We start from the raw sequence: 27,377 nt of genomic DNA, 5'->3' as shown, positions 1-27,377 counted from the left end.
CAAATGTTGATATTTATGTGTATCTTGATTCATGAAATTAAAAAGTCAGTTTTTTGTGTTACAAAAGAAAAATGTCAGACCAGATGATTTAAGGTCAAGTTTTTTGGGACCTGCGATTATCTCTTATATTGTTTCTGTTCAACAGAAAACAAATGGGGGCGGCTCACATATCTCTGTGTCCAGTCTGAGCCCTAAATGTATGTCAATCTCTGCAAAGTAACAAATGTACCTCGTGTTCTAAGTCAGTGTTTGTGTGGATGTAAACAGCTGAGAAACCACAGTTTATTGCAGAAAATCCATATTGTGTATTCATTGTGATATAAATCTTTTGCAGGATGATTTATCAGATGGTTATATTTTCCCATGAGAACCCTCGGGGGACCATGTGAACTTTGTGGATTCATAGTCTGGCAATATTTAAGCACAGTGGAAAGTTTGATTTGTGTCCGTCTTTGACACGGATGGAACCTCTTCTGAAACACGAACGCTCAGAATCCCTCACATCCAGAAAAATGCATCTCCAGGTTCAGGGTCTGGGAGTTTGACCTTTTTTTTTTCTCTTTTTTCTGCTCATGTTAAAAAAACAAGGAAGCGAGGAACAAACGGTGGAAAGGGATGTACAAGTGCCAAGATCAGGAGAAATTCAGTTACTGTAAGAGCACAGTTGGATCTCCAGAGCGCTAAAGGTTTCCTCTGGAGGAAGACTGGGGGGCCGCATTAGCCCCGACGCTCCCAAACTACTGCTGTCCCATCTAATATGAGTGTTATGGTGTTTTATAGTCCCCTACGTATTCCCTCACTTAAGTGTTTTTCCTTTTTTTTTTTTAATAAAGCCAGCTGCCTTTCAGGAAAAAAAAGGCTAGAAGTAAGTGAAAGAGCTGAAACGCTCCACAGCAAAGACTGAGGTCCATGACGGCTCTTTGAGACAAACAGGGCCCTCGAAAGTCTAGTCTGATTATATTTGTTGATCCAATTTACTGAAGAAAATCAGTGCATTATCATAACCATCCCTCATCAACTGTCTTTTGCCTCTGGTTCTAGGTGTTTTTTTTATTTCGCTTGTATGTTTGGAATACTTTGTATATACATTATGAGTACTCTTTGTTTATCCTCTAGTGGATACATATACTTTCTGTGGATATCATCGTAAATGGTGGAGAAAATTAGTATTGTTATGTGTCATTGGATATCTTAATGTTGATGGTTTGCAGAGATACTGGGATTCCTGGGTAATCGGGGGAAGGGTTGGGCTAGTCATAAATTCTCTTCTGCTGTGTTTTGTTTTTGCTGTTTAGTTTTTTTTCCTGTTTTAGTAATGTTGTTGCAGTTCTTCTGTTTTATTTTTTATTTCTTTTTTTTTTGTTTTCTTTAGTATGAGGAAAAAGAGAGAATCTCTGGCCGCACTCCTTCCATTCTCTATGTCAGTGGTTCCCAAACTGTGTGCCTTGAGGCAAGTCCAAGTGTGCCGTGGGATTTTGTGACAACCATAGCCTACTGCAATATAGTATACAACTAGACAAAAAAAATTGTTTTAATTTACTATATACTACTTTGAATGCACTCATTCCATAATACAGAGGCAAACTCTTTATCTAAAAACTATTTTAAAAAATCCTCCTGAAATGGGTGTGTTTGATGAAGCCCAATTTGATAAAGTTTAAATATTTTTGTGAAGTATTTTGTTAATAAATATTTCATGAGTAGAATAGTTGTCTTTGTCATATCTTATTTGGCATTAGTAAATAATAAACTTAACAGATAAACAGATGATATTAGTGATAACACGTGTTATAAGGCTATTTTGCACAATAGGTGTGCCTTGAAATTTTTATTTGTCCTTTGGTGTGCCTTGGGCACAGAAAGTTTGGGAACCACTGCTCTATGCCATTTATGACAGTACTATGATCATCCTGTTTCCATGAGGTTCTTAATAAAAAATGTATCACAAAATTGATTAATAAATAAAGTCCAGTTTTCTGCAGGTGCTCCCTGTGGAGACCTGGGGCAAACACCTCCACGGCACCGTCTCAAACATGTACATGTTTTATTAGCATACAACCTTTAAGTGTAACAATACATTACAAATAACAGAAACATTCAATTAGCTGGACTCAAGATAAACAATGTACAGTTAGTGAGTACATCCAAAATATTAAACAATACTTTATTTACACAGTAAGATCATTGTTGCTTCTTTAACTGCAAATTCTAAAATTCAGACCTCAACATGAAACATTTGAAGATGCTTCGTTCTGACCACATTCAGGACACTGAACACAGCTGGCGTTAGCAGCTTTACCATGACAACCTGAAGCTTTACTGTGGAATAAAACCCAACAGAATAAATCTGACGTGATCTCTGCGCCTCAGCCCAGTCACACCGTTGGTCCTGCTACGTGTGCCGGGACAAACGCCACGTCTCTGGACACGCTGGGAGTCTGAGTCTCGATAGTAAACTCCACGGATCACGGACGGTTCACAGCATTGACACCGTCAGCAAACACTGCAGGGAGTACGGCTGCAGTAATCTCGCATCGTTCGCCAGCAAACTTCAGGTTTCATTGAACATTTTTACAACAGCCAAATTGCGAACATCTCCCAGGATCCGTCCAGACTTCTGGATGAGGCACGCTATCATTCTTCAGACTTTTGAGTCCTGATACTTTCCAGACCAGGCAACTGTTTTGAATAATTTCATGTCAAACTTTTGGAGACAGCTGAGGTTGGACCTGGTGTGAAACGTCTGCGCTGACGCGGCGATAATCACAGTTCGATGTATTCGTTTTTTAACGGCGGTGTGACCGGGCCTTCACACTTACATAAAGGCAACATTCAAGGACACTCCAGGCACTGTCAGCTAAAGAGCACTTATAACACTTCACTCAAAGGCAATCTCACAATAAAAGAATAAATGACTATGAGACATGAGTCCGAAAGAAAAATCAACATTAGTCACCAAATATTAGATATAGTGAGTTCCAATAATAACAAATACTTAAGGTGCCGTATTTTACAGTATGACATGCCAAAAATAAACACTAACTCAATATTTCAAATCAATATGTACATCAACGATAAAATCCATGCCGGGGCTCTTGGGAACTGTAGACATGAGGTTAAACCTTCACAGTGAAACTTTAAGAGAAGTTACAAATGTCCGAGCACCTTTGTGAAAAACAGATCAATACATTTAAGAAAATGTGACGTTACAGTATATGCAACTAATGCTGCTCAAAACCAGTGGCTTCTTTACATGACTGAATCTATTCCTCTGTCACATCAACATTACACCTCACCAAGCTGACCTGGGCCTCAGCTTTAGTACTCAAAGAAATATATAAAAGTTCACATAAATCCACAAATTCTACTATTCAAAAGGTTTCTTTTTACTCTGAAAGAAAATGGCTTTAACAATACGTATTAACTCTGAGAAAAACCTTCCAGGTCATTCTACATATGTTTTGGCTAAATATAAATATACTGTATGACCCCCCCCCCACCCCCCAAGTCAAATGGGCACAAAAATAAAAAATAAAATCACAAATAATGTTCCAACATGTTGTGGAGTCACGAACGGAACCTGAAACTTGGTCATAAAGGATGATGTGAAGGAGACATGCACATGATGCAGCAGGAGCTGGAAAGGGATCGATTGTAGAGACGCAGTGTTAAGGTCGCAGGTCCGGCGGGTCCGGCGGGTCCTCGGGGAGGGAAACTCTAGCGCTGCAGGAGAAGCAGGGAGACCAGTCAGTGACATGACAGACAAGCAGTGGCCCAGTCCTGGTGAGAAAAGTGAACTAATGACAAAAATGAGGAAAACTAAAAACGTTGCAACTGCCTTCAGTATGTCGCTACAAGGTAAATACAGTTATACTGGACTGAACCTTCTAGCCCAGGGGTCGGTAACCCAAAATGTTGAAAGAGCCATATTGGACCAAAAACACAAAAAACAAATATGTCTCGAGCCGCCAAAAATGAAGTCTTAGAATGCCTTAGAATGAAGGCAAAACATGCTGCATGTATCTATATTAGTTATAACTGGGGGAAGATTGTTTTTTTCATTATGCACTCCGAGAAAAAAGTTGAAATGTCGAGGAAAAAGTCGAAATGTCGAGGAGAAAGTCGTAATGTTGAGAAAAAAGTCAACATTTCGTGAAAAAAGTCGAAATGTTGAGAAAAAAGTCAAAATTTTGAGAAAAAAAGTCAAAATTTCGAGAAAAAAAGTCAAAATTTCGAGATTAAAAAGGAAAGGAAAAAGGAAGAAAAAAAAGAAGAAAAGAAGAAAAAAGAAGAAAAAAAGGAAAAGAGAGAAAATGGAAAAAAGACAAAAAAAAGGAAAAAAAAAGTCAAACATTTTTGAAAAAGCTCCAGGAGCCACTAGGGCGGCGCTAAAGAGCCGCATGCGGCTCTGGAGCCACGGGTTGCCGACCCCTGTTCTAGCCAATCATCTGAAAAAACATTGTGCACAAATGCTGCGTCCCAATTTAGGAGTTGCACTTAAAGACCAACAGCATCACAACACAGTTTCCCCGTTTCCAGGACGACTACAGTCTACAAGTGCACCCTTCTCTTCATGGGCTCAAAACTGCATCGGGTGGATTAGTCACGGCCCAAGGAAACGGTACAGAACCCATCAGTCACCTTCACAACAGCTCCATTTACTCTGATAAATCATTTCATATGAAAAATTAAAAAAAATTAATGAGAATTTCTAGTTGGATCTTTTCAGAGGGATGAGAAACTGCCAATGTCAATTTTACACGGTGGCAACAAAGAAAAACTGCTGACTTGAGGGAGCAGCTGTGGGCTTGTCGGTTCAGTCAGGTGAGTGGCCACTCATGGTATAAATCAATGAATCAATAAAACACAATATGTTGCTAACGCTGATCATTTTTAATATGACCTGAAATAAATAAAAAATAAATATCTGAAATGTTGGTTGGTTCATGAAGGTCTATGAATGTAGTGAACAGATCAGCCCAAAGCACTAGCTTGTACAAGCTACGTGCAGCTATTCACACTTCTTAAAAACACATTCTAACAGCTTTAGTTTGATTAGTTTACTCAGTTATTTTACAAATACCATACCTGGTGTAATCTCTGCGCCAGGCCTGACCTGACTTGACACCTCTGTTTGTTGATTCACCAGTAGGTGTTTAGTGAGTTGGAACAGCCAACACAAATATTTAGTTAAGCAAATCTCAAATACCTCGGTATTTTATGCAAGTAAAAGCGTATACTTAAAGATGTTTTGAACAAAGTGCTGAGCAAATGGTTTTCAGGATGATTTACAATCCTCTGTAATAATAGGAATCAGAAAAGTGACACTTGAAGGTGAAATTCATCTTTTAGATTGGTGTGTAAAAAAAACAATCCTGACAGTTGAGAAGTTAAAAAAAAAAAAAAAAAAAAGAAGTCAAAGAAAGCAACTCCAGACGAAGGATGGAAATCATTTCTGGCCTCAGCTAGCTCAGCGTTCTCTTCTCATGTGTGCAGCATAATGTGACCGGGTTACTGGGGAACAGTGCAGGGAGCCGGTTTGTGCAGGGAGTCATATAACACCATATGAAGGGCAGAGATGCCAGGACACCGACTCGGTGTCATCTGCCCTGAATAGATGCTGGGCAGTCAGACTTTGTGTTTTTCTCTACTGCATAGTCACCCTCCAAAGACCGATCCATCAACATCGTTCACCCCTTCGCCTGGCAGATGCTCTGCAACCAAAAACCCTGTCTGCGGCCTGCTGGGCCTTCAGCCGCCAGGAAGATGGAGTGGAAAGCTCTATGTGTTCTGGAGCAGTCGCAGACCAATAATACATTTATCTAGTTAAATCTACAAATGCTCAAGTGTGGAACATTTAAGGTGATCTCCTGGCAGAGTTATAAACACTGCATTAGAGCGGCTAATAGTCTCCACATCGTACATGAATGTATCAGTGAAGGCCTGCAGGAGACAGAAGAGGAGAGATGCTGGCCGGATTAGAGAGACTTACAAACTATGGAGGAAGAACGTTCCACATGTCCTCTACATCGGATTGTGGGCGATGGTGAGCATCCAAATCGCTCTTCTATCAGCAGCCACTTATGGCGCTTTTCCACTAGTACCTACTCGGCTCTATTCAACTCGGCCAAGTTTCTTTTCCATAACTATTCAGCAGCTAGAGCAGAAGTGGGAGGTTGGAGTGAAGCTGCTGTGACGTATTTGATTGTGTGATCTAAACGAAGACGACAACAACACTAAAGATGTAGAACCTGGAGGAGATGATAGATGTGCTGCTGGGCCATGTGTTTCAGAGAGCAGGAGATATGATGACTAGTTGCCTATAAGTATTGTAATGGTGAAAAATGTCAAACTTCAGAGGCATGTTATCATTTATCCTAACCTTTATTGGAATGTACATCCAAGTTTAGTGTCAGGAATCTGAGGGAACGGATGTAAGAACAAAACTGGACAAGAACATCTGAAACAACCACAACCAAATCCACTCTATCCGGATGGAGCAATTTAACTGGATATTCTTTTTTAAAGGCCGAAATGAAATAGAGTAACAAGGCTGTTTTTAAAATGTAAGGAGTAAAAAGTACAGATAATTGTGTGAAAATGTAAGGAGTAAAAGTAAAAAGTCATCTGAAAAATAATTACTCCAGTGAAGTATAGATAACCAAAATTTCTACTTAAGTAAGGTAACAAAGTATTTGTAATTCGTTACTTGACACCTCTGGCAGCGAGTCGCTCTTTCGCTGATTTCCACCTCCTGACTCAGACGTTGACGGCCCCGCCCCCCGACCAATCGTCGGCCTGTAGTGTGATGATGTCAGATACAGCTGACTCAGTACGCTTAGAACCTCGGCAGAGTAGTTACAGGAAAGTATCTACTCGACACGCCTCGACCGCTAGTGGAAAAGCGCAAAACTGAGGCGAGTGGAGTCGGGCTGAGTAGGTACTAGTGGAAAAGCGTCATTAGAAAAGTTCCGGCTCTACATTCCTCAGCACAACATGTATACGTGTCGAGGTCCTCAGCAGCCATTTCCAATGAACGCATGCATCTCCGAGTGCGTCTGCGTGGCGGCAGGCACATGGTATACGCATCCGCGGGGTCTGCAGACTAACAATGCTGCCAAACACAACACACTCCAGCTCGTATGTTTATAGGGAATGTCTTAGTCTGCCTGATGGGTGTCTTTATTTTTCACTGAACTCCAGGTTCGGTCCAGGTTCTGCACAAAGTGCTTTTCAGTAAGATCTGGACCCAGCACATCCTGAACGAGCCTCCTTGTCTTATTACGGACACAAGAGGAAAAGAATGTGATTTATTGTAACGGAGAAGGAAACAACTTATGGGATTAGTTGTGCGCTGGAGGCTTCTGCAAGTGTGGAAGATGAATGGCTATTTAAAAGCCATCTGTGGCTTACGATCTACGCCGTCTCAAAGGCTTTCCAGAATTTTAAGGAAATATATGGTTCTCTGGGATGTCACTGAGGACGCGTTTGATTATGGTTTGTCATGAGAAAAACGTGTCTTTTGGAACACGTTTCCTTGAATATATGTCTCCTTTCCTCTGGAAGCATCGAGCTGTCAGGACCTTTCTATAAAGGAAGTAACTTCTCCTTCAAGAGTTCATCTCTTTTCAAAGAACAGACATATACATTAAAAAAAAAAACAGCTGGCGAACCCCCAACTTTAAATCTAGGCAAATAAGATAAAGATTGTAGAAACTAAGGGAAAGTAGCGTGTGTGTGAAAACCTTAATGCGTCTCATGATTCAACAGCCCTAGATTTTCTGTATGATCTGGTCAACCGCTCACATCTCGGACTAATTTTACCCCACACGTCTGCTTTTTGGAGCATTTGTTCATCCACAGGTCTGTTTTTTGTCCTGCTATAGCATTTCAGTCAGTTCGCTGCATTGATTTGAATCTTCTCTCTGTGGAGACGCTGATATGGATTTGCTGGTGTTTGCATCGTCGTCCTGTTTCCTCACCCAAGGAGACCCCACTGTTTTCTACTTTTGAGAAAGACAAATGTATTTCTTTTAAACTGGACGTCTAAATGTGCTTTAATGGATTTTTAACTCAAAAAGGCCAGTACGGTGCTTTGTTTTTCTTCTTTTGGGCACTATATGGTCTGAGCTTGGAGTAAAGTTGATGGTCATTCCCTCCTTGTATTGAATGTTGGCAAATTTCTTCAGAGATTTCCTCTTGCGAACAATATTTCTCAATATAACTTTAAACTTCAGATTGGAAATGTCCCAAACCATTATCATTTTCTAAATGGATGACAGCAACCACTGCTTCTCTAAGATCATTGCCCTCATCTTCCCTCCTTGGCACATCTCAGCCTCTCCAGATGTGGCGAGACCTGCTGGTGATCAGTTAATCAAGTGCATTTAATTCCCAGCTCTTGGCTGCTGCCCTTTAATTCCTATGAAAGCAGAAAAAGGGCAACCGAGTTTTTACATGCTGCTTTTCTGATCAATTAGAAGTCAGTAATGCATGATGGATCTTTGTTATCAGAGGATGAATAGGCACAATTTAAGACTTCATGAGGAGCAGATGCCTTTTTCTATAGCGTGCTAAATAAAAGCATAAAAGCAAAGTGCTGAAAGATGCCCCCCACCCACGCAAATCTACTCACAAGAATATCATATATGATTTTCAATCACTTTCATTTCATACATCTTTCAACTCATAAGAACAAAGATGAGCTGATGCAGGATGTGTTTCTGCATTTATGCCAGAATTTCTTAAATCCTGAATTCCATTTCTTTGTACTTGTAAGTGAAGCTGGCTTTCATCAGTCCTCCCAACGCGTACTGGAGGCCGTTCAGCAACCAGTCACGCTCTCGGTTTTTTAGACCTGTTATGTTTCCCTCTTTCACAGCTAATCAAAATGAAGATACAGTCCATTTATGGATCAAAGATAATCATAATGAGCATTCCTTACTTTTTGTTATGCATGAAAAAGCAAGTGAAGCAGCACAGAGCTGCTGCTGACAGACAGCAACTGTACTTGAAATAAAAAGCTCAAAAAAAGAAAAGAAAAGAAAAGAAAAGAAAGGCTTCAGGCTCGTTTGAAACTGAGCGCATGCAGCCACTGGTAAGATGTTGTTGTATAACGTGGAAACACATGGGAACACAGTGTGTGTCAGTGCAAGTTAACAAATCTCTCTGGTAAGAATACATACATGAATAAAATAAATTAATAGATTAAAGATATATTTGCACACCCTCAAGTGAACTGGGCTAAAATAAGTCACTGTGGCTATTTTTCCTGAAACTGTTTCGTATTCCTGCTCTATGCGTTAATGGTTTGTTCCATTCTTAGCAGAGGTGGACAGAGTACTCGACCCCAGTACTTGAGTAAGAGTACAAATACTACTGGTCAAAATTTACTCCGTTACAAGTAAAAGTAGCTCAGTCAAAATATTACTCGAGTAAGAGTAGAAAAGTACTTGCTTTTGAAGGTACTTAAGTATCCAAAAGTAAATGCTTTTAAATTTACTTTAAGTAAAAGTAAGAGTAAGAGTAAATTTCTTATTTTCCAAATCAGTAAATTACTATATTTTTTCTTAATTAATGTAAGGATCTTTTAACTCTTGTTTCTGAGAATTAACTCTTTGAAACCAGCTGCACTGATGAGCTGCTTTTAGAACCACAATGTTATATAAAACCTGCAGAAACACCAAAAACAAATCAATTAAATGGGATCATAAGAGGACAGCAGATGATGCAGAGTTTATTAACAATCATGAACTGAAACAAAATGAACCTGCACCATCCAACTAAGTCTGGATCCCCCTCAAAGATACTGCTTTACAAAAAACTACATCTCTGCTTTCAATAACTCAATGTTGAAGTCACTTAACTTTACAGGAAGGACATGTACCAGTACAATATAGCAATATAGAGCATAACAAACTGTCTCCCCATGGCTGTCTTGTCTGTCTCTGTGCCTGTCTCCCAATATCCGTCTAAAAATAGAATTTTAGGGAAGAAGAAAAAAGAGCAGACCTGAAAGTAACGAGTACTTTTCAGCCTTCCTAGAAATTTACTCGAGTAAAAGTAAAAATATTTGTCTTGGAAATGTATTCAAGTAAGAGTAATAAGTACCAAAGAAATCTAATACTCAAGTAAAGTACAAATCCTCTGGATATGTACTTAAGTACAGTACTCAAGTAAATTTACTCCGTTACTGTCCACCACTGATTCTTAGTCACATGACTAGATCGTTGATGGACCAGCAACATTGTCAAACTGAAGCTTTAAATCTCTATTGCATCTTCAACATCAAATGACCCGGTTCTCATCAAAGTCAGTAAGGAAACAGCTACACAAATACATGTGATGTAGAATTTACTTGAGTTCCTCAAGTAAAACGAAGTGAAAAGTGCTACTGTGATAAACAGACCGAGTGCTTGTTGTGTGGGTAAGACACAGCAAACTATTTGCATAAATGTCCTTGAATACGTGTCAAAATGCTGGGAATCGTACCACGTGAAGTTAAAAATAAAGTTAAATAATCCTTTAAAAGCTTTATGAAACAGCCCCCCTGGTGGGAAGGCAACTGGCTGATATTATTCACAGATAAAAAGGAAGGAAAAAAAAGCTTAAAACTTTGATGTGGGATTTGTCTTTATAGCAGGGGGGGGGGGGGGGGGCCTTCTGCCTGAGAACAGCCGAGAGAGAAGCTGCTTTCATTGCTACTCTTTATCTCAACCCCATTTCTTTGAGCAGCCTCCCAATCCAAAAAGAAAACGAATGTGGATGCTGCATTTAAATGTTTACTTAGTTTTAAATATCAATTGTGGGACTCACCTCGTGAGCTTTTATCTCGTCAGGCTTCTGTCTTCAAAGATGGTCACCTCAATCTTGTAGAAGTCAAGGAAAGGCAGCTACAGAAAGGTTCAAATTCAATTCAAGCACTCTTTAGTTCTCTTTTTTCAACATTATCAGAACAAATGCTAATGTGAAAGTGCAAAACTACAAATCATACAAACTACAAATCACTCTCTGAAGAAGGCGGAAGTTCTGCCGAAACTGTCACAAAAGTTTGAAGGTAAGAACTTGGATCCTTGTCTGAAACAAAAGAAAACCACAAAGCTACAAATCATTGTAAAAACCCAAGACCTCTACCTTATTAGTGATGAAGGGATGGATGGCATTTCATCGACGAATTCCTGTGATGAAATCTCACTATTCTATCAAGTATCTGTCCAGCACGGCCACGCCCACCCATGAGGGATTTGTGGACCAACATCTATCTATCTATGGAAGCTAGTAACCATAAAGAACATCCTCAGACTTCACCAAAATCAGGACGTCTGGCTTGGATGAACCATTCCTGGATCTAGGTGTCCCACAGAAGTGAAGCTGATCTTAAAACTACATAGATTAAAAAAAAAAGTTGATGGAAACAGCATGTTGACACTAACAATTTTCCCAGAAAGTGAAATAAAGTTGTTCTACAACAGTAAAACGTTTCCTTGTGGGGAGTTCACCTTAATAACAATAATAAGACAAAAAGAGTGCATTAGTGAAGATGGGAGCATCTAGTCCACATCTTATTTATTTGCACCAAATAGAGAGCATCTACGTGATCAGACAAAAACAAATAAGATCAGTTTTTCTTGGCTCAAATGCATGGTAACAGTTCAGGTGGCACCCCCCCTCCCCCGGGGGCAGGGCTCCTGTGCCAAACCCGGCTGCTCCACAGTGTCGGAGAAATAATCCAGATCTCTGTCAGTTCTATAAAATCAAAGGCGGAGCGGGAACAAAGCTCAGCTGTGAACAATTTCAGTCATATTTTGTTAGCCCTAATCTCCTATTGCCACCCAGTTGAAATTTATTGGGACGTACTTTAAGTCACCCCCCTTTGCATACTGAGAAAACCAGACTGCAAGTTCACCCGCTGATTTTATGCAGATGCTATGGATTACATACAACTTTTAACTTTTCTTTCTTTTTCTACAGTTTCCCTTCATAGATTCAGATTTCCTGTAAACTGCAGAAACTGCTGCCTCCAATATTGACATATTCATGCACCAGCAGTTAGTGGGGGCAGCAGGCCAGTAAATCCCTACAGCCATTAGGTCATTGTGAAACCTTGTTTCTACTGAAAACTAGCACCCAGTTACGTTTACATTTCCTGGTCTCTTGCTAAGTTTAATAAGTTCACCAAAATACCACTTCCTGTTTTCCATACATCTTCTTGTCTGACAAGCTGGTTGTTCAATTTAAAAACATTGCGGCGTTCGCTCTGCCTGATTACAATACTGCTCTGCTGCAGAGAACAACGCTGGATAAAGGCTTGTGGAAGGAAGGATACGACTCGCAGGCCTCTCTCGATGGGGTCGGTCAGCAGGAGGCCTCGTGGTGCGTAGATCTTGTCATTCTGTTCCTGTATATACTTTGCAATCTTCTTCAAAACCTAAGACAAGGGAAGAGCCATCACGTTTCACATTTTCTTTCTCAACACGCACCGTTTTGACTTTTGTATAAAGAGCCCGTCATAAATACATCCAGTATGAGAATGCAACAGGCATCAATAGAAACCTCAGAACATCTCAAATATATCTGTGGAAATGAAACTGCATTTCTATTTTAGTTGATGTCACTGTTGCGAAATACAGACTCATCGAAAAGAAGTCGCAACACCTTTATGTCAGTGCATCTACAGTACTGTCTCAGAAAATTTGAATATTGTGATAAAGTTCTTTATTTTCTGTAATGCAATTAAAAAAAAACAAAAATATCAAACATTCTGGATTCATTACAAATCAACTGAAATATTGCAAGCCTTTTATTATTTTAATATTGCCGATTATGGTTTACAGTTTAAGATTAAGATTCCCAGAATATTCAAATTTTTTGAGATAGGATATTTTAGTTTTCTTAAGCTGTAAGCCATGATCAGGAATATTAAAATAATAAAAGGCTTGCAATATTTCAGTTGATTTGTAATGAATCCAGAATGTATGACATTTTTGTTTTTGTAATTGCATTACAGAAAATCACAATATTCTAATTTTCTGAGACAGTCCTGTATACCTTTTGGTCCAGAACTGCCTTTATTTTTACATATACTGATGGGAGAGTTGGTCTGGACTCTGTGGTAGCCAAATCTCTGTGTGAAAATTAAGTGTCATACTCCCAGAGTATGACACTTCCCACCATTATTTCAAACTAGTTTGACCCAAATATTCAGATATCCAGACACGCGTTTGTTAGCGAACACTGCCTGGGCCTCCCAGTCATATATTGCCTTTGCACTTGTGAGCGAGGCCTCCTTTTGTAAAATGATGTTTAAACATTAATTTCCAAAGTGCAATAATGATTCCGACCAGCCCGACCAAACCCCAACCCCAACATATCATTATGCACATTTCTGCCTGACTCTCCACCGCGGCTGACCCCAGTCGACCCCAGCTGACCGCTCAGTTTGCATCAGCCCGTGCATCACTGTCCCTCGCGCAGCTCAAGTTGTAAGCTGCATTCGGTTTTTAGATGAGATTTCATGGCTAGAGTTTGTACCAACGTTCAATTAAAATGCAAAACAAAATTAAGTTAGGACAGATTTCTTCAATTGAAATAGATAAAAATATAAATAATTCAATATATTGGTTAAAACACGCAGCTTTCATGTCTGATTTCAAAATGAGTAAAAATCAAAAAACAGTTCACAAAGTCAATCAAGAGCATTGTTTTTTTTTATGCTACCAAGATGGTAAAAGGTTTAAAACTCATCCATTTATTATTCTGCACAGCTAAAATGATGCCCCACCTTCTCGTAGTGAGTCTCCATACACAGGAAGATGGTGTAAGCTGTGAGGCACGCCAGACATCCTTCAATGTAGGACTGGCTTCCCAGCTTCTCTGCCTCGGCATAAAGGTTGTTCAGTGTCCGCACCGTCTCCTCGAATTGCTGTTTGTCGATCTAACAAACATAGAAACAAAAGGAAACGCCACACAGTGAACACCAGGCCATGGAGACAGGTGTATGCTGGAACAGCAGTGTGTCTGCAGGATTTCTGAGTGGAAATGCTGTCTCTTTAGCAATTCCCCTCCCCCTCTAGATAAATTCAAGTCTGGGTTTTCTTGTACTGGTCATATATCAAGGGAATACTGGGAATCTTTCCCGTACTTTGGTCACTCCTCTCTAAATGATTAGGATGCACTTAACCGCCAGGACACGGTGAAAGTTGGACACGCACATTGGCAACCTGGATGGTTTTTCTGCTTCTCCAAAAGCACAAATGCACTTTTGTTTTCTGTAAAGATGTGCCTCGGCTTTTGGGATTTTAACGGGAGGTGGAGGAGGATTAGGTTCTGGGTTATTTAGACTGGAGTGTCGACAGTAGCCCCACACTGGTGTTTAGAACATTTCAGATGATCTGTGAGGGAGTAGGGGAAAAAGAATGAGTCTCCAAGCAGAGGATACGGGTTGCTTGCCAGCGGCCTAATGCCTAATTGAAAACGCTCCAAAGTTCTGCTCCCTTGTGTCCGAGGAATGCAACAAAAAGCTCCAGTGGTCTTAGACATATTTGGCACTTGACATCAAGACCCTTTGTGCTCCCTCTAATTTTCCCTTTCTGTGGCTGCAATTCAAAACACATCACCTGAGTGTCTTGACATTGCATCTGACGCAGACATTTTTAAAAATTAAATGAGAGTGCAGGCTTACAAAGAGACTCTTTAAAGACAACATTCCCTAAATTTAACAGATACTAAATATAGTGGCAAAAAAAGCATGTGAACCCTTTGGAATGTACTGATTTGCTTCATTAATTTGCCATAAAATGTTATCTGGTCTTCACTTCAAGTCACAATGACAATGTTCTTAAGCTGATAAACTATTTCTTGTTTTTATTGATCAGAGCTATTACCCATTCACCCATGTGTTTGATAACTGATCCTCCTGTGGAGGCAAATACTTTAAAAAAGTGCTCTATGTAGCTGTGCATCTGAAATGCAGACTGTTCAGGAGGAATCATTTCTTTTTACAGCTCTGCTTCAGCTCAGACACGTGTGAAGGATGGCTGGTGTGAACAGCTCTCTTGAGATCAATCTGCAACATCATCATGGGGTTCAGGTCTGGACTCTGTGTCGCTCCAAAAGATTCATTTTGTGGATTTTATTTTTCTGAAGTAATTATGCTGGGGATTTATGTTGATGCTTTGGGTCACTGCCCTGCTGCATCTCACACCTCCATGACTTATCCATCACACTTCATCTATTGATTCGCAGTATGATGTACGGTAGATAAACTCATGAATAGAGATGTTTTGCGGTTCCAATGAAGTCTCTAGGTCTTTAGCTGTTGGTTGTGGATTCTTCTTCGCCTCACTGAGGATTCTGCAGGTCTTTGGAGTTATCTTGGCTCACCACTCACTCCCATAATGAGTAGCCACAGTAATAAACTGTCTCCAGTCACAGATATTTTGTCTAGCTGAGGATGATGAATGCCTAAACTCTTAGAGATGGCTTTATATCCCTTCCCACTGCCATGTAGGTCATCCCATGTCTTCAATTATATTTTTGTGGCGCATGCTGTACATTAGCAAATACTTCTCATGAAAAACAAACTTAACACATTTGAGTACCATTTATCAATTAGAGAAGCTCTAAATTACACTTCCAAACTCATTTCAAAAGTAGGACTCCAGGAGTGTCAAAAACGGACCCCAATTAGCTTTAGCTTTAGTAAATAGTCTACGAATTCACTTACTTTTCCCTCCAGCTCTATTAATGTGGAAAAGTGTGTTTGATAAAGATGTAAGAAATTAGTGTCTGCTGTCAGATTAAGTTCACTAGTTAATTCACACTTTTTCATATAAACTGTATGGCGTGAATTTTGCTAAATTAAGATACATTTTGGAGAAAGCAGTCAGTTAATGAAACCCCATTTACTGATTTGACAAGAGACCGACAAAATACATTTGAAACATAAAGCAACTTTATATCTGCAGAAGATTTAAAAGAAAAAGAAAAACAACATTCTGCAGCCGTAGAAAACTAATCTACAGGAATGGAATATTACAATACTCAGACCTGCAAAACAAACCCAGCTGTATGGCACAAAAATCAACTGTGGACAAATAACAGTTGGCTCTCACAATAAAATAAACAAATAAAGAAAATAACTAAGTTCTGTTAACATTATTTATTCAAGGAAAAAAAAAAAAAAAAAAAAATCACTGTAGCTCTACGCTAAAAAGTGTGTTGGGAAATTTTTTTTTACGACATGCTACGAACATTTATGTCTTTGTACTTTGTAAAGCAGTTCTGCGTCCCTGACTGTGCATGAACTGCATCCTACCGGAAAAACACGAAGACCACCCAATAAAAGAGGGAAGTGCCAATAAACCACCACTGAGCACTTAAAACGTTCTGAAGCAGCTCTTTTCATGTGGTGTGAGCATTTCAAAATCACAGCTCTGTCCTGAAAACTCGAATTGTTTGGCTGACACTGGCTTTAATGTGGCGTGGAGTCTGTTCCGTCCCAGTAACCTGCTCTTCCTCCCTTTCAGGTCAGGACTCAGATCAGGACAAGTCCAGCCAGCAGGGTTCCTCTGCAGATGCTCTCACTGGGTTTTACTGTTAGCTCCATGTTGTCACCAGTTTAAATTAGGAATTTCCTTTTTGTTTGTTTTTAATCGCCAAAATAGAGCCCATCTCTTTTCATATGAGAATATTTTTGCTAGGGTGAATGTACCTCCACAGCATTATCGAGAACTTTTACAAAACCTTAACGAGAGTAGAATTTACCTCCATTTACTGTTCAGCTTGCTCATGCTACCATTTTCTTTGTTAGACATTCAAGGATGTCATAAGGAATTTTAAAAGGACAATATTTGGGAACTGACTGGTCACTGACCAATACAAGTCTTTTATTGCCTGGGCAGCTGATGGCCAACAACTGACGCTGATTTTATTGCCTGATATCTTGAGTCAACCCTTCCCAAACAGATGACAAATGATGCACAAATCTGCCTAACTGAATTATTTATTGAATATAACAGGCTCAGCCCCTCTAATGTATAAACAAATTAAACTAATTATACTAAAGTGTTCACATATAATTACTGGGTGCTTATTGTGACTTAAGACTTAACAGACATTTACATTTTTTTGCAGACACACACACGCTAGTGTGGTTCCACTCCAGCTGAAGTGTGAGGTGTGGTCCCACTGAGAGCAGACGCTGTGCATGTTTTGATGAGTCAATGATGAGCATCAAAGCCGCTCTGCCCTACACGCAGCTTTACAGAGACTCTCTGCTTCCAGAAACACCACAGGTAACACCGGCACAACCTCCACTGCTGCATATAAGATGCAATTTTTTTATCCTCTCTTTCAATACAATTAAGCATCTTTTGCTCATTTGCATTTTCTCCCCGGGGAGTCATATCTAAAATTGTGTGTGTGTGTATATATATATATATATATATATATATATATTAGGGGTGTAACGATACACTAATCTCACGATACGGTACGATACACGATATTGAGGTCACGATAACGATACGATATTATAGCAGTATTTTTTTTAACAACCTTGAATGAGGAACATATGACTGGAAAAAATTGTCTTTTATTTGAAAGACACAAAATACAAAACAATGCTGTGCATTTGCCCTATTGTTAAAGTTTTTTAATGCTTTATAACTGTTTAAGTTTTAAAGATAAAGCCAGGCCAACCATTTTCCACAAACTGAACTAAAAGTAAATGTCAGGTTTGCATTATGCATCTTCAGTTTCATACAATACAAATATTTTGCCACAAACTGAATAGTTTCTCTCATGTATGATTTGACTTTTTTCTTTTCCAGAAATTTAACAACTAAAATTAAATAAATAAATAAAAGTAAATAATTACATACAATTTTAAATCATAAAAAAGATTGATTCATGCTCACCGTAAGAGGAGATTTATTTTTGTTAAGAAGGTTATTTTGGTAATTCAGGGTTCATTATTTTATAAATATATTCTTTATATTCTGATGTAAATCAGGGACTATAATTACACTGGTCACTTTATCTGTAGTGATTAGTCTGTTTTAGATTGGGCGGAGTGATACGCCACAGTACGGCACTAGGTGTTGTGTTGATGTTCTAAAATCCTACACTGTTGAGCGGACATTAAAGTACACTCCAACTCGGAAGAAGTTTTCCCGTGTTTATCCTACTCACGACCCGAAAAAGGTTTAATTTAATAAGGTAAGGCTTAACTCTACACCAGACTTAAAAGTTGAGAGCTCAAAACCCCCCAACGCAAAAAGGTACTACTTTCTTCTGAGCATAGTAGGATTTTGGTCCGCGGGTCGAGTCGCGGTCGGATGCGCGTTACTAGTCAACACAATATATTAATATTAATTAGGGATGTCCCGATCAGGTTTTTTTGCCCCCGAGTCCGAGTCCTTTGATTTTGAGGACTTGCCGATACCGAGTCCCGATCCGATACTTTTATAAAACAATAAAAAATGAAGAAGAGAAAAGAAAATTATGCAGGATGACCCTTTTATTATATTTTAACATGTGTACTGTAAACTGAGCACATAGGAGGTAGGCAGCTTGAACATTCTTAAGTCAGTATAAAAAAAATTTATTTTCTTTTTCTTTTTTTTTTTTTTTTTAGCATAGGGCTGCTTCAGCTTCAAAACAAACAGGCGTGCTCTGCGCGCATGCAGTGTATGGCTGCCGCTCCGAGCCCACTACTCCACGTGTGCGTTGATATATGGTCCCGCGTCACACCAACGCAGAGCCTTCCGCGACGCGGAACCATAATGTCGGCGCCGCAGCTCCGCTTCAGTCCATGGATGTATTATGCTTCAGTCCTGGGGCCTCATCTATAAAGCTTGCTTGCGCAGAAAAAGCGCCTGAAAGTTGCGGAAGCCACCATCTACGCAAAGCCTCGGATCTAAAAAGAAAAAACTAACCGATGGCTGCCGCTCCAAGCCCACTACTCCACGCCGAAGAGGAAAAAAGAAAGTGTTCTGATTAAAATAAGGAAAGTTGGACTACCGTATATAACAATTGCGTTCATAAGGATAAAGTTTTTAAAAAAAATAAAAATTAAAGAAATTGTCTCTTCTCTCCGTGTGTGTCTGCCTGTCATGCACGGGTACTTGGGCGCATGTTGTTTACTTTTAAGCCGGAATTATGGTTCTGCGTCACACCAACGCAGAGCCCACGCCGTAGGGTCGGGCGTAGGGTGCGCGTCGCCGCGAACCTCCAAAAAAAACACAGAGCAGGACTGTCCTACCTTGTTCTCCAGCTCAGAGGGGAACTTGGTTTGGAACTGGCACACAGTGCCGTTGGTGTAATCTCTCTGGATGAAGACTTTGGTGGAGACGGTTGCCTGCTGCCTCAACTCCTGCAAGCTGTGAGTCTGTGGAAACAGGAATCGACAGTTCACATATGACCACACATCAGGAACGGATGGAATCAGAAGCAATCAAAACATTTAAAAAAAAAAAAAAAAATCAACATTTGAATATTCCCTCAGATCATTCAAATAGGCTTTTTGACTGAAGGAGAGCAGAACAATGAATCAACACAAACAGTGGATGGTATTTATTTGAAGATTAACGTGCCCTTATTTCTATCATCAGTATGGGGATATTTCTTATTAACCTGATGGATCGAGTGACTGATTAATTGACCAAGTAATTACTGACCAATTAAATAGAAATGCAGATTAAATCACCAAGGCAATAACATCCAACTGCACTGAGTTCCTCAACATCCAGTGCGGTCGTTGGGACGGACTACACTGTCCAATGACTTTTGGATACAACCAAAACTTTCTCTGTGATTGAGACAGACCCAATAAACCCCAAAAAGTTGATTTCCAAAAACCCACCAGACCCCACACACACACGCACACGCACACACACTGAAGGAAAGCCAATAGAGAATCTAATTTGTTCTTCCTTTTTCCCCCAATCAATTGTGACTTGCTTCAGCAGACATTGCAGTCACAGAGCATTTAAACTATTTGATCATACATGACTACTTCAGTGTTACTAATCAGCAGTGGAATTTCTTTCTTGACACAAGCAGCCAGCAGTTACTCAATGTCCTTGTTACTCCAGTTTCCTACTATCTCTTCCAAAATTGCCATGTTCCTCAGTGAAGGATTGAATGGATTGTGGTGTTTGTCTCGGTGATACATCACTCAGCCACTATGTTTTATTCAAGACGCCACATCATTTGATCAACATACTAAATGCTATGCTATGCTTTAGAGCCAACAGACATGAAAGGATTACAGTTAATCATACTGGGGGGCATCTGGGTTGCAAGCCACAAGATATTACTGCCTGTAAAAAATAGTTGTGTCTACTGCTATAGAAATGAAGGAGCTCCCTTAAACAAAGTGGATGAGTTAGCAGTTTTGACCCAGAGAGTATTGATAGTGCAGTGTCATAAAGTGAAAGAGACATGGCTTCCTACGATAACGCTGGATAATTTCCACCTGATCAGACGCTTTAACGCTGGATACATTAGAATCAATGTGCAAACCTGCTCCAAAGAGATTGAGCTATTAGCTGTTGGTCATATGACCTGCTGAGGAAATTATTAGACCTTAGGGCTGTGTACCAATTTTTTTTTTTATGGCAGCGACTGAAATCCATCGGTACCACCTGATATTGAAAAATGCCTGGCCTTTCGGTTCCTATTTTCAGTACCCCGGATAAACAAAGTGCTGCCTGTGATTGACTGTAATGTTAGTTGTGCTTACGCCCACAGACAGGTTCACCTGTGAGTTGTGTTGAGGCCATTCCACATGCTGCCTAGTTCAAAGGTGTGGCTGCATTTCAGCAAAATTATGTCACAAAGCAATATTTGCAAAAGAGCATAGTTGCTAAGGCCGGAAACACATTTGAATGCGCACAGGATCAATTTACGAGCAGAAAGTTGTTCTGTGTTTGAATGCAAGAAGACGGAACTCCATCATCCATGTTCCTCTGAGCATGCAACTCAGCCGGAGCGGCCTCTCTCAGAATCTCCGCCAGCAGGCTCCGCTTCATCCAGTACAGTATGCTAGCGTATCTGGGATTTCAGCTGGTAGGTCTAGTTAAGCAACGCTCAGCCAACTTGTTATGTCGGTGTACTGGGGTAAACGTTGCTGCAACTTAAGAGGGGCACCGCGGTGACTTGAAATGTGATCAATGTAACGTTAACTGAAGATTATATTGTTGTGTAAATTCACTGCATTGCTATCTAGCTAAATCAAAAGATAATTACTTAATAGATGTTAGTTTGTTAAATTGTGGGACGGCTGGTTGACTGAAGGAGAGATACGGCAGCACAGAGCTCTGCCATCTCCCTTAACAGTCCAGTTACCTGGTGGTAGAATATGAGGGAAACACATCATCATCCACATCTTCTACTGCTGGGGACACCGTCAGGAACGGGCTTAGTCTGTCATTAATATAGTAATGTGTTGTGTAATTCTTTACAATAATTTCATAAAATTGGTATAAAAAAAAAGTACAGTTCAGGAACCGGTATCGAAGTGAAAGTATTGGTACCGAAAATGTTTAAAAGGTACCAACCCCACTGGAAGTTAATGCAGTAGCTGAATATATCCCTTGATTTGCTAACGCTGATGCAGCCTGTGATTTCCTTCACTGCTGTGAGCAGGTTCAAACACACCACCCACCACATGCCCGCTTCCTGATCTCTGACCATTTCAATCCTGTCCTCCACTCTGCCCACTTGTAAACAATAAGCTACTTGAAACACCACAAGCAATAGAACACAGGACTTATTATATATACGTCAACTTCAAGGAGGAATAAAGTTCACCACTGCCCTGGGAAGATTGGACTACAATGTCCAACATGGATCGCTCACATTCCTGGGGGTTGGCTTCCCACTATTGGCAGTATAAACCCCATGTCCCTTTTTCATAATATATATTTTTTTGATTCATATTGTCTAAAACTAAATACAAACTTACTCTAACCATAAGATTTAAAAGGGCAAGTGACATCAAGGAGCTGCTAATAAAATGTACTTGATTAATGGATCATTAGTGATGTGAACACCTCTATAAAAGCAGATATTTTTGCAATTTCTTGGTCTGGAGTATTTAGGCGTGTATTCAAGGGAAAAAAAAAAAAAAGACCTTAATAAGAATCTGTGACAGGCAGTTGATGCAGCCCGTTACTCTTAGAAGCGTTATCAGTCCATTTCCAAACAAGCTGGAGCTCATCATTCTACGGTAAGAAAAATTATCCACCAGTGGAAAACATTTAAGATAATTGCCAATTTTTCAAGGAGTGGTTTTTGAAGCAATGTCACCCAGAGTCCAAGCTGTGCAATGCTCAGCATAATTACAAAAGATGAAAGAAAAAAAAAACAATTTAGGAGCTAATTTTCATAATCTACAGTTCACATTCAGCATGTCAGATGCCAAAGATTCTTTTGCCAAAAATGTATCATGGAAGTATGACTGAGATTCAAAGAACTACATTTGAACCAGTCTCTAGATTTCTGGAGAAATGTCTTATGGAGGATGAGACCAAGGTGGGGATATTTGACCTTAACGGCACCACGTTTGGAGAAAACAAACACAGAACTTCAGTAAGAAACATCTGTTTTGTAATGGCCTATTTAAAGATCAGCCCTCAACCACATTTATACGCTTAAGAGAGCAGTGAGTAAGCAAATGCCCCAAAACCTCAATAAACTAAAGCAATTTTGAGGGATGGGCCAAACTGCCTCCACAGCCACGAGACTGGTTAGAATAAATGAACAATTAAATAAATAAGTACATAGGGGAACATCTTCTGAAAGTTATCGCGGCTACAGATGGAACCAGAGGATAAATTATGGGGATACGAGTATTGCTCACATTAAGATCTCTCTCTTTCTAAACTTTCTGACTTTATTTTTGTTAAATAAACAGTTGCACTGTGGAAAGAGTGGTCTGTTTAGCCCTAAAACCTGTTTAGCCGCTCACTACCATCTACTTCCTGCGTCAGCTCAGGAAGTTTAACCTGCCACAGCAGCTGCTGATCACCTTCTACTCTGCCATCATACAGTCTGTTCTCTGCACTTCCATCACTGTGTGGTTCGGATCGGCCACCAAACTAGACAGAACAGACTGCAGAGGACAATTAGGCCTGCAGAGAGGATAATTGGGACGAACCTCCCATCTATCCAGGACCTGTACCGGTCCAGGACCAGGAAACGGGCAGGTAGCATCTCTGCAGACCCCTCACACCCAGGACACAGACTGTTTGAACTGCTCCCCTCTGGACGGATCTACAGAGCACTGTACGCTAAAACCTCCAGACTCAGAGACAGTTTCTTCCCCCAAGCTGTTGCTCTGATGAACTCTCATCACTCATAGAGTCTCAGAGTAATCAACCACTGTGCAACACAATCATATGCTGTAACAATGCACTTTTCAATAACCATGTCTACCTCATACTGCTACACCTTTCACTTTTTTTTAATTATATATGTTAATAAGAGCTGTCATTTGTTTATTTACTGTACAGTGAGCGAAATAAACCGGAGTCAAATTCCCTGTCTTGGCCAAATAAACCTGATTCTGATTTTAATAAGAGCCACCACAATCAGAAAATCATATAATCTAGAGGTAAATGTAGTATTTATGTTGCCCAATAGTCATTATTTAGTTCTGCTTTGACAACTGTTTAGCATTAGTTTGTTAACTGCTTGTTCACCCTGTCTAAGACCACATACTGATGTATGGCAGGATCATTTTGAGTGCAGGGATTGTATCTGGAGCAAAGTTGTCTTATCATCTCTGCGCACGCAATTATACCGTCTCCATCCGCTCAGTCACAGGTGTTCTACCAATCCTCGCTACCTGCCGAGAAATGCTACTTTGTGGTTCTGCGCATGCGCACAGTCGATTTTCAAAGTTTGATTGCCACGTCCATCATTTATCTGATATTCATTCAGTCATTCGCCTTTATTTCGCCAGGTAGGTCATTAAGAACACATTCTTATTTACAATAACAGCCTGGCAAGCGACAAGGACCACTTGGGGGAAAAGGAAGTGGGCTAGGGAGTAAAACACTCCCTAGGGAGTAAAATTGTAGCTCTACAAAAAGTTAGAAAACCATTAGGTAGCATTTTTTGGCAAAGCAGCAGAAATTGGCAGAACACCAGTCTTATCTTTATACTGTACTTGACTGGGGCAGTAAGTCTTTTCTTGAAATTAATATTTCTAAAACACAAGACATGACCATAGACTTTCGCAAAAACAGTGCTCCCAACCAAGATGTTACAGTTTTAAAAGGTCAGACAGTGGAGTGTGTCAGCACATATAAATATCTTGGAACTGTCATCGACAACAAATTGAACTTTGAGGCAAACTGTCAAGCTGTGTACAAAAAAGGACGCCAGCGCCTGTTTTGTCTGAGAAAACTGTCCACTTTTAACATTGCCAGGACCATGCTGATCTTGTTTTATCGTGCTTTTATAGAATCAGTTTTATCTTTCCGTCTTTCTTCATGGTTTTGAAATGTGTCCTTTAAAAACAAATTTTGGGGAGTGGTAGCCTAGTGGTTAGAGAGAGGTTAGAGAGCCGCTGGATTGCAACCGAGGTCAACCACTTTGGGGCCCCTGAGCAAGGCCCTTAACTCTTACTGCTCCCCGGGCGCCATGCAAATGGAAGACCACTGCTACTAGTTCGACTAGAAAATGGGTTAAATACAGAGAAAGAATTTCCCCATTGTGGGATTAATAAAGGAAAATTATTATTATTATTATTACTTTTTTAAACCAAATCCTGAAATTGTCAAGCAAGCTGATTGGTGAGTCTCAGCTTCATACAGAATCCCTGTATACCACAGTTGTCAAACTGAATCCATGGAGGGCCGGTGTCCTGCATGTTTTAGATGTTTCACTGCCTTAACACACCTGATTCTAATTAATCATCTTCACCAGCTTGTCATCAAAGTCTGGATAGTTCTGTTGATGACACAGCTCCTTGTATCACGGTGTGCTAAAAAAGGGACACATCTAAAACATGCCGGACACCGACCCTCGAGGACTGGAGTCCGACACCCCTGCTATACTAACCAGTTACAGAGGATAGCTGGCTCTATTTTAAAAGACAACTCCCTCCCTCTTAAAGGTGAGTTTCAGCTGCTCCATCAGGTCGGAGGTTCATGATACCTGCTTGCAAAACCAAACGCCACAAAAGCAGCTTTGTACCAGCAGCCATCGGTGCTATTAACAAGTGAGAAACTGCAACATAATTTTTAAATTTTCATATTTATGTTTTGTATTGTTTCCTTTATCTTGTTTTTACGAAAAGGCACATTTTTTATCCTTTGGCTTGGTTTGAATATTTTAGTGTTTTTTTTATCTACTGATGTTTTAACTTATCTTGATTCTTATCTTGGGGCCGTCCTTTTTGTTCTTTGTTCTTTTAGCCAAAGCACTTGTCGTCACTTTATCTTGTCCTGTGTTGTTGAGTGTTTGGTTTTGGACTGTATGAGGAATCACTCACTGTAAACCAAATTTACCCAAGGGTACAATAAATAAATCCAGAGGTGTCAAGTAACAAAGTACAAATACTTCGTTACCTTACTTAAGTAGAAATTTTGGTTATCTATACTTCACTGGAGTAATTATTTTTCAGACGAATTTTTACTTTTACTCCTTACATTTTCACGCAATTATCTGTACTTTTCACTCCTTACATTTTAAAAACAGCCTCGTTACTCTATTATTTCATTTTGGCCTTTAAAAAAACTATCCAGTTAAATTGCTCCATCCGGATAGAGTGAATTTGGTTGTGGTTGTTTCAGATGTTCTTGTCCAGTTTTATTCTTACATCCGTTCCCTCAGATTCCTGCAACTAAACTTGGATGTACATTCCAATAAAGGTTAGGATAAATGATAACATGCCTCTGAAGGTTGACTTTTTGCACCATTACAATACTTATAGGCAACTAGTCATCATATCTCCTGCTCTCTGAAACACATGTTAATGCTCAATAGTACACATATATGGTTCTTTAATATATTTGCATTATACTAAGATGCATTTATTTTCAATGGCTTTTGTCCTTTGTCCTTTTCCCCCTTACATTACTTTTACTTTTATACTTTAAGTAGTTTTGAAACCAGTACTTTTATACTTTCACTTGAGTAAAAAACTTGAGTTGATACTTCAACTTCTACAAGAGTATTTTTAAACTCTAGTATCTATACTTCTACCTGAGTAATGTGAATACTTTTGACACCTCTGAATAAATCTAATCTAATCTAATCAGTACTGGAAGCAGAGTCTTACAACTTAGAAAGTTCTGAGTACCGGACTTATCTTCCTAATGTTCTTGAGTCAAATCAAACCAGTAACTGGGTTTCCTGGATCCACAGACACTTCTTTAGTTAAAGGTTGGTGATCCAGATGCGTCACTGATAAACCCACCTAACGTTGTCTCATAAACGCAGCTCGGCTCCTTTTCAACGTTACAAAAACCCACCTCTTCACATTAATCTTATAAAATACTGTGGCTTGTTAACAATTATCGTTTTCACTCGCAAATATTAGCAGCAGATTAGCGACTGAGAGCTACCAGGCTCACGCTGGTCCGATTCCCTTCCGTTTTGCTGTGAAAACACAACAACTGGTCACATTGTGCTTTATCTTAGCACCGCGTTATTATCGTATGGAAATAAAGCTTGAAAGCGTGAGTATTTTACCTCTGCCATCTCGAACACGGGTTCTGTTTATCTTCCGCTAGCTGGTTAAGGGATGTACTTGGAAATAATATCTCCGGAGGGAAACATCTGTCCGAAAACACGTTCCGGAGCTGGACGTAATTACAGGGAATCGCTGTTTTTCTTTATTGGTTGAATTTGCAGGGGTTGTTTGAAACGTATTTCTAAATAATAAATACATAATTTGATTCACTGTTTCTGATTATTATGATTAACTACCTTCTACTTTAAAAGATAAATATTGTAAAATTTGCTCCAATATAAGAACTTCCCAAGGTTAATGAGAAACAAAAGGGGAAGCTGTCATTGGTCTTTAAATATTGTATTCCCCTTTTGTCTCGTGTGTGTACATTATACATACATACATACATACATACATACATACATACATACATACATACATACATACATACATACATACATACATACATACATACATACATACATACATACATGTATATACACATGTGTATAGACATGTGTATATACATGTATGTGTGTACACATATGTTTGTGTATAAAAACAACCATATATATATACATACACACAAATACATACAGTCTACAATTGACCATATAAGATTTTCTACTCTGCGTACAAATTCAAATGCTTATGCAAATAAAATCCCTCAATTGAACTCAGATTTGGA

General features: G+C 39.6%; 1 protein-coding gene across 1 annotated transcript; it reads right to left on the bottom strand.

Moving 5' to 3' along the window:
* Positions 1 to 2,044: 2,044 nt before the first annotated feature.
* LOC133450946 (golgin subfamily A member 7-like) lies at positions 2,045 to 26,807 on the bottom strand. Its single transcript, XM_061729847.1, has 6 exons — positions 26,710 to 26,807; positions 19,265 to 19,390; positions 13,781 to 13,933; positions 12,326 to 12,427; positions 10,816 to 10,868; positions 2,045 to 3,723 (listed from the first exon to the last, which is right to left on the bottom strand). The coding sequence occupies exons 1-5, from the start codon at positions 26,716 to 26,718 to the stop codon at positions 10,827 to 10,829; spliced, it is 432 nt and encodes a 143-aa protein (XP_061585831.1). The 5' UTR covers positions 26,719 to 26,807; the 3' UTR covers positions 2,045 to 3,723; positions 10,816 to 10,826.
* Positions 26,808 to 27,377: the final 570 nt, after the last annotated feature.

The sequence above is a fragment of the Cololabis saira genome, chromosome 9, assembly GCF_033807715.1.
Source record: "Cololabis saira isolate AMF1-May2022 chromosome 9, fColSai1.1, whole genome shotgun sequence".
Lineage (NCBI taxonomy): Eukaryota > Metazoa > Chordata > Actinopteri > Beloniformes > Belonidae > Cololabis > Cololabis saira.
The sequence above is the reverse complement of the archived record's forward strand: the minus strand, read 5'-3'. Positions and strand labels throughout refer to the sequence as shown.